General features: G+C 47.4%; 1 protein-coding gene and 1 long non-coding RNA gene across 3 annotated transcripts in view; one reads left to right on the plus strand and one right to left on the minus strand.

Moving 5' to 3' along the window:
* Positions 1-4,127, minus strand: part of KDM6A (lysine (K)-specific demethylase 6A) — a 262,078-nt gene extending 257,951 nt beyond the window's left edge. The window contains exons 1-2 of one of the 2 annotated variants that reach the window (XM_015409805.1): positions 3,955-4,127; positions 3,550-3,613 (exon numbers count right to left, since the gene is read on the minus strand). In XM_015409805.1, coding sequence (XP_015265291.1) covers positions 3,550-3,613; positions 3,955-4,118 — 228 coding nt within the window. In that variant the 5' untranslated portion in view covers positions 4,119-4,127. The remainder of the gene's footprint in view (positions 1-3,549; positions 3,614-3,954) is intronic. The other variant, XM_015409804.1, reaches the window with a different exon arrangement.
* Positions 4,128-4,260: 133 nt separating this feature from the next.
* LOC107109230 overlaps positions 4,261-11,035 on the plus strand; it is a 27,823-nt gene continuing 21,048 nt past the window's right edge. The window contains exon 1 of the long non-coding RNA XR_001482470.1: positions 4,261-4,374. This is a non-coding gene — a long non-coding RNA (uncharacterized LOC107109230). The remainder of the gene's footprint in view (positions 4,375-11,035) is intronic.

The following is an 11,035-nucleotide window of genomic DNA, read 5'->3' on the forward strand; positions in this document are numbered from 1 at the left end:
CTTCCTTCTCTCCTTCCCACCCACACACCGCAACCAAGCTATTTTTATCTACCCCATTTCCAGCATTCCCTCCTCCCCTCCCCTGGTAGCCTCCCTCTGGAAAAAGTCTGGCCAAGCTACCTTGCGCCAGCTGTTGGACCAGGCCCAGTTGCACAGTGGTGAACCCATGAGAACTTGTGTGGGGCACCTCCTTTTCCCTCATCGCCTCTTCCACACGCTATTTCTGGTTTCCTTCCTGCAGGCAACTCGCATACCTCTCACCTTTCTCTGATTCCTTCTTCCCAACCCATCAACCAACATTTTATCTGCCATCTTCAGCTAAATGTATTATTTATTTAGTTAATTTATACTCTGCCTTTCTCCACAGCCTGGACTTAAAGCAGTTTACAACATTTTCCCCTCCTCCATTTCATCCTCACAACAACCCTATGAACAGGGACAGACTGGGAATAAAAAACCCTGGAAAAGGGCCCTTCCTCCAGCCCACCCTGGTCCTACTCCCCGCAAAGAAGGAGAAGTGAGAGAGAAGAAAAAGCTGCAGCCTCCCTAACCAACTGGCTGGGGGCTGCCTCCCTCACCTTAGGCAGGTTGAGCCAGACACCACCTTGCACAGGGCTTGGATGGGCCTTGGGCACTGTCTTCCTCACTTCACACAGGCCAGACTCAGCCCATCTGTCACAAGGCAAGGGCCCACTGGGAGGTACTCTTAAACACCAATCCCACCTTGCCTGTGAAGTTAGGCTGAGAATGTGTAACTGGCCCAAGGTCACTCAGTGAAGTTCCATGGCAGAGTGGGGATTTGAGGTCCTAGTCTGAAACTCCAGGGTTGCTGCTGTTGAACAGTAGCAGGCAGCCGTGCCTGGGTGAGTGCTGTCAAGCCTGGCCCCTCTGTGAGTCCTCTGTCAAAGGCCAAAACAGTCCCAGAAAGGGCCCTGCCCTCTGCCCTTAATGACGGAAACAAAGCCTAGAACAGTGTAAAAACAGACACTGAGGGTATTCATTTCTTAAAACTACAGACACTCTTATGGCTACCCCCCCTTTAATTTAAGATTTCAGAGTTTTCTGCAAACCAAGGACACTAAGAATCATCTAATAATGAGGGCCCAGAAGATCAATGGTACAAGAACATTTTCATGGGAGGAAGCCCAACTGAACAGACTTGAGTAATAGTCTAAATAAACTTGTTTAGGATTGCTTAATTACATACAATTCACAATCACTTAGGGCAGTTACAGCTCTATCCCCAATCTGACAGAAATCTGTTGCTGCATTCTTGGTTATTTTTGACTGCTATAACCAGCTTTGCTGCTCTGGTGACTGGATACCTGAGTCATAATCTTTACCTGTCTAGGGCCTAAGATACACACTAGTCTGTAACTAACTCAACCACAACTTTTGCCTGCTAGTAATCCATTCTAATGTCAATCAATTCTTTAAGGCCTAGGCCATCACTCATCCAATGGAATGGAACAGTCATTTGTAGTAAGTTTATCAGCCCTGTTCTGTCATTCCTAGTTAACTGCCCTCGTTTTTCATTCCTATTTAACTATCATTCTATCCATGTTTTACATATTCAAAATACCCATCAAGTTAATTAAAACAATAACAAGATTACATTATATTATGTTACATGCATTAAAGCACATTTTATAATTTCTAAAGTTCTGTTCAACAAAACTATAAGCCAAGGTCAATAGTTTCCAATGCTTTCAACATTACAAATAACACATCAGCATATACTAAATATACCAACCACAGAACTTTATCTCATAAGAGTCATAAGATCTCAAGCCTACCACCATATAGAAGCAGATGGCTAAATATATGTATAGCTAAAGAAATGCGTAATAAACATGGACGCTCATGAAAGTCTGCTAAAGGTACATTAGTCCTTTTAAAAAAACAAATCACAATCAAACAAGTATTTTTATTGTTTCTACTGCCAGATTGAGTTCTAACATTTTTAATAGCATAATCTTACTGTACTCTCATTTCTGAACCATTTTCATATTTCAAATCCATTAATATATGAAACTTTGAACAATGACCAATATGCCAGAGGATGTACATTAAAATTAAAGTATCTAGTGCATAGGAGATCCAGTGCCTTCGAAAGCTGCCTATTTCAAAACAGCAAGTAAAGCCTAAGAAACATAGAACAAGTAAATTATCTAAAACAAAAGTAATTATTTCCATGAACTGAAAAATAATGTAACTATTCATAGAATACCAATTCTGCCAGTTAAACCAACAGGCAAACATTAAAGTATGTCCAAACAGATGAATAAATCCAATGCAAAACAACACTGTTTTAAAATATGAGAACAGTTTCTTACACCCAGACTACCCAGTAATATGCCAAACATACTCTGAGAAAACAAGATAGACTAATGTATTTCCTACTGTGTAATAAGTAACAATTTTTCAAAAAATTAAATTGTCATGTCTAGGCTCTATGGCCTTATAGATACAGAGCTAAATATGCTACAGGTAGATGTTAACCTCTAGCTCTGCAAATACAATTCTACTTTAGCAAATTAAGGGGGAAGGGGTGGAATCTTTGGACACAAGCACAATTTCTCTATGTAGCTAGCTAATGAAAACTGTACAGTTCAGCTCATGTACACATGTATTGCTCCTAATTATTTCCCTGTTTATCTCCTCCCACCCTGCTTTTTTCTCCACCCTGTCCAGCCATCTTGGGCTGACTGGAGCAGCCATTACTTAAGCAAATGACAGGACTAAGAACTTTTTCCAGAAACATTTTTCTGCAGCTACTCAGGTGGGAAACAACTTTTTCACATTCCAGAGAAACAGCAAAAAATAGCCGGCCGTCGCCCCCCCCCCCCCCCAAAAAAAAAAAGCAGAGAGAGAGACTCACTGAAAGAAGTTTGCAGGTTTGAGGGATCACAGAACAAAAAAAGTAAACAAATCACTTAGCCATCTACTCCTGAACACTATTGAAGGAAAAGGACCACATTTCTGCAAGAGTCATACCATTCAAATGGAATCAGGAATAGTGGTTCAGTAAAGTCCATCTTCCCGGAAAAGAGGAAAAGGGTTAAGACCCGGAGAAAACGAAGGTCCAAGGTGGCAAATAGCAAATAAGTAATGCCCAGTCTCCCGATTATTCACAAAGGTTGTTCCCAGCTGGAGAAATCCAGGCCTGATGCGCAGGGGCTCTCTCCGCCCTACTCCTGGGACAAAGCCCAGAAAGTGACCAAAAATGAGGTTGCCACACCACGCACCTCGTTCGCCACCCTGAGCACCTGGCGGTGGGAGGGCAGGAGAAAGAGCCACCTCTGGCCAGAGGCGCGTGCTGCCAGAGTAGCTGGGGAAAGCCATTCCCATCCGAAAGCCAAGAAAGAGGGCGGTCGAGGCAGGCCGGGCCAGAGACTCTGCTGGCGAGTCTTGCGGTGGCGATGCGAGGGGGGTCTAATGCCTCCGCTCTCCCTCCATAAACGCACACACGGGCGGACGGGGGCGCGCGCGGGGGGGTGAGGGTGGCTCCCTCGTCGGTTGCCTCCTCCCCCACCCCAGTCCCCTTACCTTTAACAGCAAGGCCTTCGTTCTGGCGCCATCTTCATGAAGCCTCAGAAACCCGAAGAGTCGGCTGCAGGCAGGCAGGCAGGCGGAGAGAGAGAGAGAGAGAGAGGGATTGAGGGGAAACAGCCACGTTAGCCGAGTAACCCCCGCCCGAAATAAACCGCTTCCTTCGCGCGCTCCCTCCCCCGCTCTCTCTCGCCGGCTGGCCGGCCAGGGGTACACACCGCCCGCTCTCCGGCCCAGGAGCACCGCCACGACCCGTTGGCTGGCTGGCTGGCTGGCTCCCTCACTCGCGCTCGCTTTCTCTCCCGCACACACTCACTCTTCCCTCACACACCCCGAGCGGCGGGCGGGCAGGCGAGAGGGAACCCCGGACGAGCCGGAACCCGGAGGCTGCCGTTCGGATACCTGTCGAGGCCGGAGAGGACTTCTCTTTCCTCCGCTGTCAGGCTGGCGAAGTCCTCCTCGCTCTGGCCGCTCGCTTTCCCCGCCGCCATTTTCTTTTCCTCATCACCGAAAGAAGCAGTAGAGGCGGCGGCAGCGGCGGCGAGCGACACTCCACACGATTTCATGGAAACGCAACGTAATTAACTCACGATCGCAAGGCCCCCCCCTCCCCGCGCGCCCCCAACACCCCCCCCAGTGCCGGGCGGGGCGGGGTGCCCGACACACACACACCACCACCACAACTTTTATTACAACAACAACAGAGGAGGAGGAGAAAGAGGAGGAGGAGGCGGCTGCTGCTGCTGCTGCTGCTGCTGGCGGTGACGGCGGCGGAGCAGAATGTTTACATCGCTGCTGAGCCGCCAGCCCCGGCGGCGAGAGGTGAGTGGAGTCGGGGTGACAGGGGCCCGCGCGCACCCGCGTGGGGCGTATTTGTTGCCTGTACAAACTTCCCCAGCAGCTGCACAAAGTTGTTGTAATTGTGTCACACAGCGAACCCCACGCCGCCACCGTGACCCCCCCTCCCCACCCCGTTTGCCTGTGCCCACGCAGCCAATCGCCGCGCCCAGGCCTGCCCACGTGACCTTTGTTGACTTACGTCAGTCATAGCGCTCTTCTAGGGCTACGCTCGAGCTTGGTAGCCGCGCTGCTTTTGCCAAGGGAAAGTGGTCTCGTAGAGCTTGATAATATACTTCAGGTTTCTAATGGTAGTGAGTAGAATCCTCCATGGGTGAGGCTAGAGTGGGAGCAGTAGATCAGCGGGGAGATTGGGCGTTGCTTCTACACCCCAAGAAGTTTTTTTTGTTTGTTTTTTTAAAGATACTAGAGAGAAAAAATAATCTTTCTGACAGGAGCCAGATCTTTTTATTATAGAAGAAAGAGCTTGTTACCGCTCCCCCTCCATGAAATTCAAATGACAGGGAGGGTAGAAAAGAGCAAAAGTCCAGTAGCACCTTAAAGACTAACAAATTTTGTGGCAGGGGATGGGCGTTCGTGAATAACTGCTCACTTCTTCAGATCAGGCTGAAGAAGTGAGCAGTGACTCACGAAAGCTCATAAACTGTCACAAAATTTGTAGTCTTTATGGCGCTACTAAACTCTTGCTCTTTTCTGCTGCTAGGTACAGACTAACATGCTACCCATCTTGATGGGAAGGGGTTTCACTTGTTGCATTGCCACATGTCCTGGATTTTTATCCTGTTTTTAATTGCCTCCTGACACGCAACAAATAAGTCATACAGTACAAGGGAGTAGGGCTCTGATGCCTTTAAAAGCAGCAAAATAGACAAAGTCTTGTCGCACAGATCTAATGATGTGAAAGGTTAGACCTGCTGGATGTCTGTCTGGCATGAAACTTCGTTTTCACAATGTTTCCCCAGTCAAAGCACAAAACTATCTATGTAATGCCAAGGCATACTTTTTATTTACTACACTTTGTTTACTGCCTTTATCCCAATGGGAACCCAAAGCGGTTTACATCATTCCCGTCTCTTTTATTTTATCCTCATAGCCATACTCTAAAGTAGATTACACCTAGAGAGTGACTGACCCCTGATGCAGCCAGCAAACTTCCATGGCAGAGTGGGGATTCAAACCTGGGTGTCCCAGAGCCCAGACCCACACTCTAACCACGTCCCCGCGCTGTCTCTCAGTGGTATCCTAAACCCGGTCACACCCTTCTAAACCCGTTGACTTCAATGTGGCTTTCCCTAAATTGGCTCTGGAGGTCTCTTGGACCATCCCATCAATCCCCTTTTCCTTATCTGGGCAAAGAAAGACTTGTCTTCTTACTGCCTCTTCTAATCGCCCGAGTTACAAGATAATCAAGCCTAACTAAATAGATGTTTCAGATTCAGTTAGGTGTATTGGCATTGTTTCAAGAAAAGAGACGTGGCTTTGGAAACGATGGCCCTTCTTTCCTTATAACCTCCTTCCCCGCCCAGCTGTATCCTATTAACCAGTGAGCAAAACAAATGTTGGGATTTGGTTTATGCCAAATATTTCCGCGAAGTGGACCCTCCGACCCTACCCGTTTTATTTTGAGGTGGTTTTGTGTATGGTTTTCACATGAATGGCTATGTGCTATGCACCTCAGCCACTCACGCCCCCCAGGTGGACGATCGTAAGTATTGTAGTAGGAAGCCCATGGTAAAAACTCCGTAATATTCTTTTATATATGTACAACTCTTTGTTTTCCACCCTCAACACTGGCCTCACACCATTGGCCGGGAAGGAGGGGTGGCAATTCGCTACGGGTTGCTATTGAACTGTTGGTTAGTCAATCAAACGGCTTTGTCCGTTAGCCTCAGAGAGCAAGTTCGTATGCACCCTTTAAGTTACCAGCAGGAGCGGGGAGGAGCTGCTGACTGGAGAGAGAGTCGGGGAGTTTGAGCGCAAATGGCGGCCGTGGAAGGGTATCAGACAGGCGATCCTCTTGGTGGTGCAGTTAGGGGTCCTTGAATAGAATTTGTACGTCGCTTTCTCTCGTTTTCCTCTCCCATCTAGAGGGGGGGGGGGCTATGTCGTCGCCGCCGCCGCTCCCGTGCCCCCCTCCTCTGCCTCACTTGGGGCTGGGGCGTGGTTCTGGCACCGACGAATAATAATGGCTTCCCTAGCGGCGTTATGTGCGTGTGAGGAGGACGGGAGTTAGGGATTTGGAGCCAAGCCCGCCGGAACGCCTTTCGAAGGGAGGCTCGTGAAGGGGCAGGTGCCCTGGGTAGGCTCAGCCATTCGCTGGGCGCATTTGCAGCGACGACTACAAGGCGCGCTTCCCTGTCCGCCGCAGAGTGGTGGTTTTGTGAAGCCAAAAAGAAACTTCCTTCACCCGCACTCCCGACCAGCAGAAGCGTTTCCTTTACCAAGTGGGTCTAGGGAGCGGCCAGCGCTTGCATAAGACTTTCTTCCCCCTTCCACAACAGCTATGAGAAAATGGAGTAGTTCTCCATTCGTGTGTTCCCCCCCCAAAAAAAAAACACAACCAGTTTATTTGAAGTGAAATGGCTGACCTGGCGTCTGCTGACCCACTGAGAGTCGATGACAAGTGTCTTTTTCTAGGGCTGTATTCGAACGTGATTTACCTTTCTTTTTGGAAGAGTCGTGTGGAACATCTCAAGGTGGCGAAGAATACCTCCAGTTCTTTGCTTTTTAAGTAGAATCAAAAGATCTCGCAAATACGTGTGTAGGGAGTCTTCAACTGCAAGCGCTAACCTTGAGAGGAAAATAATGCAAATGTGTACTTCATGTTTTGACTTTTTTACCCAGCCAATGCACAAAGTCTAACCATATTCATAATTCTGTATTAATGTAATGTCTGTCAAAATCGGGCTGAGGAGTTTATAACTTTTAAGTAAGAAAGCTTAGTGTAACAGCATTTCAAGCTTTTTCACTTTTTAAAAGGAATACACTTTTTAAAAATGCTGCATTCTTACTGTAGAGATGTTGAGTTTTGCGATTTGATGTAAATACTTATGTCTTTAAGTGTTTCGTCTGGCATGACATCTGGGGACACACGTAATTTCATGCAGTTTTGATACATAGGTGGAGTGCCACCCTTAGAATCTTTGAATTAGAAGTTTTTTAGACTTGAGCTGTCAGTTGGTCATGAGTTACATTGCAGCAATAGGTGGACACTGTCATTTCCTCAGTTTGACTGGGCCTAATACTGCTAAGACATTTAGCAACTGAAAACAGTAAACAATAGTTAGAAGTGTCTTGTATCCTTACATCTCTAAAATATTTTGTATTTAGTACCTAGCATTAGTCTTTTTGTGCTGTTCAAATGTTTTAAGATTTTGCATTGTCTATTGCTTCATTTTACTTGCTGGGTAGAAAATAAAGTTGTGATTCTTCATTAATTTTGTATGTCTTTTAACCCAAATCGAAGTCATTCTCATGTATTGCATTGCCAAGTTAATTTTAGTATAGAAAGATGTACCTGTAAATGGAAATAAGTATGATCTTTTGCCTGCAGGATGAGCTGTGCTCACATGCATTCTCATTTCCATTCTTGTGAAGACATGCATAGGTAGTAGATTGAACCTTCATATGATCTTCCTGATTATCACCTCCCCCCATAACTTATTTATTTATTTGATTTATACCCTGCCCTCCCCACCAAAGCAGGCTCCTAGGGGTATCTCAAGATTGATAGGAGTGTAGTAGAACTTGGGAGTGAGGGCGTGATGGTGACTGAGGGCCATGCATGGCAACTGAGGTCCCAAGGGAGGCAAGGGTTACTGGAGAGGGAAACACATTATAGTTGTCTGTATGTCAATGCTAGAAGTCTCTGAGCTGAAATGGGGTGCTTGGTATTCAACAACAGTTTAGATATAGTACATATCTCAAACACATGGTGGAATGGGGAAAATCTATAGGATACAGGCATTCCTTGGTATAAGCTCTGTACACAGGACAGGTTGGTGGTGGTGTTGCGTTGTACATCGAAGAGAGCTTAGAATCAAATAAGTTAGAAATCATTGGGGAATTAACTCTCCAACAGAAGCAATATGGGTGGAAATACTGGGCCCTAAGTGTTACTTAAAAGTGGGGGTGTACTGTCACCCACCTGATCAAACCCTTGAGGCTGATTTTCAGATGCAGAAGGAAATAAGGGAGGTGACTAGGGGTGTGCAGTTTTTTCTCTCTGTATTTTCGGGTTGGGTCTATTGGACTCAAGAACAATTTGGATTCCCAGAAAAACTTGGATCCCAATAAAGTATTAGGATCCAGGATTTTTCGGAGATCCCAATTTTGAAATGAAATATGCCAAGAAAAGAAGGCAGCAGCAAAGCAACCAAAAAACCTTCGAGAGGCGGCTCAGCTCAGGCTCTTGGCCAGTTCCTTTAAACCGGACTATCCAAAAGAGCTCACAAAGAAGCTGATCCTGCAGGAAGAACTCTCGACACAGGCACAGCTGTGGCTCTGCTGTGCAGCCCAGTTTAAAACAGACAGCCAAACAGAGCTGGCCAAGCAGCCAATCCCACAGGGAGAGTTCTTCCCACAGGTTGGGCTAGGGCTCTGCTGGGCAGCCCAGTTTAAACCAGACTGCCCAACAGAGCCCACCAAACAGCTGATCTTGTAGGGAGAGTTCTCCCCATGGGCTCCACTGGAGCTCTCTTCGACAGTTCAGTTGAACAGCCCAAGAGCCCCAGCTGAGCCGGAAGGGAGAGGGCCCCCTCAGCTGTGTTGTGGAATTTCTTCTGCAGACCCTTTAAACACCCTTGCTCCTGCCCCTCAGCTTTTGTTCAGGTTTGCTGGTAATTCCCGAATATGTCTGGGATATTTCTAGAGTTTTTTTCCAGTTTTCCTGAAAAATCGCAGATACGTTTTGGATGCCAAAATATACCCAGAAAATACCAATAAGGTGTTTTTCAAGTATATTTTCAGTTTGGGTAGACCCGAATGCACACCCCTAGAAATTACTAAAGCAGATAATAATAATATACTGGGGAGACTTCAACTGCATTTTTGCAGTTCATGCCCATCCCTATATCTAATGTACTTGGATCTTTCATGTGAGAAAGATACAAATTCCACATGTGCCCCTGTCTGAGCATGGATCATCCTGTGGCCATCACGTGTGTGTGTAGGGGGGGACAGGGCCAGTTCCAGGTTTTTGTAGGCCCTGGGCAAGAGAGTATAACTGGGTTCCCCTTCCAACTTTGAGTCCCTGTTGGAAGAAAGCAAGGTACAAATGAAATAAATAAAAATCTCAAAAGAACCCTGAGGGTCAAGTTAGAAAAAGCTTTAGTGACTTGGTCAAGATTACAGTGATCATTGTCATGGCAGGACCAGGGGGCGTGACACAAGCAAGCAAAAGTCCAGGAACAGTCCGAGGTCAAGCCGGGCAAACCAGGTAGCAAGGTTCAAGCAGGTTTAAATCACAGTCCAAAAGCAGGGTCAGACATACCAAAGTTTCAAGTCCATAAATCACAACAATACCAGAGGAGTCAGAGATGAACGCAGGGTCAACAAAGCCAAAGGTCAAAAGCCGAGGATCAAGCCGAGAAGAATTCCACAAGGTCTGGAGCAGAGATGCAAGGATTCAGGTCCTGAACAAACGACGTTGCCAGCACAAATGACTGCTGGCAACAGACTTGCATATATACAGTGCTAGCTAATCAACTCATTAGCTAGCCAGGAGTGAGGACAGGATCCTGTCAGTAATCAGGGCTAAGAGATCTTCTGGCACGCATGCGTGCATTCTGCCTTCGCTCTCTCAGCTGTTGTCTTCTTACATTCCTGAGCCTGGTTACAGGTGGAGGCGAGTCTGATGATGAATTACTGGGCTGCAGCAGAGACTGATCCCTTGCAGGTGTTCCCTGGGAGGCTCTATCCTCCTCACCACTTAGATAGCTTTCAGCTACAGGATCCAGTCTTTGCCTTTCTGCTGCAGTACTGTCCTCAGGAGCCTGTTCAGGGTCCTCAGGAGCCTGTTCAGGGGCATCAGCAAAGGCAGGCATGACATCAGCAGGGGCAGGCATGACAATCGGGAGCTTCAGACCCTGGTGTCGCGCCAGGCTTCAAGTTGCCAGTTACCCCCTGCTTACACTGCAAGCCTCCCGCTTTCGCGGAAGAACTTGCCTTCTGGATCGTCTCCCGTCCGTCCATCCACACGTGGCCCTCTTCTCCGTATCAACTCTCCTCCTGTCTTGTTGGCCTTCATCTCCCAGTTTGCCTCAGTCTGGGGGAGAGACAAAGAGTAGGACTGAAAGGCCCGTCTGAGGCCTCAGGGCCCGTTTCCTCTCAGCCCAGCCCGCTGGGTGACCCTTTCAGCAAGCTGGTATCTTGCAGTGTTTGGTTCCCCTTTGTTCCCGCCTGTCTAAACTCGAAAAGGAAATGCATGGCAGCTGTTCAACCCTTCTCTATCTTGGCCTTCAGCACTGGCTTTTCCAGGTTTGCATTTTCCTGCTTCCATGCTGTTACCATACTGAGGCCTGGAAGGAGTACGGGAGAAAGATCAACATTTCAAAAAATCCCTCTGTCAGCCAAGACCGGCCCCCGATGAACGGTAGCAAGCTCTGAGTTGGGAAATACTCGGAGA

Source organism: Gekko japonicus, unplaced genomic scaffold (genome assembly GCF_001447785.1).
Source record: "Gekko japonicus isolate JY-2015 unplaced genomic scaffold, Gekko_japonicus_V1.1 scaffold4, whole genome shotgun sequence".
In the NCBI taxonomy this organism is placed as follows: Eukaryota; Metazoa; Chordata; class Lepidosauria; order Squamata; family Gekkonidae; genus Gekko; species Gekko japonicus.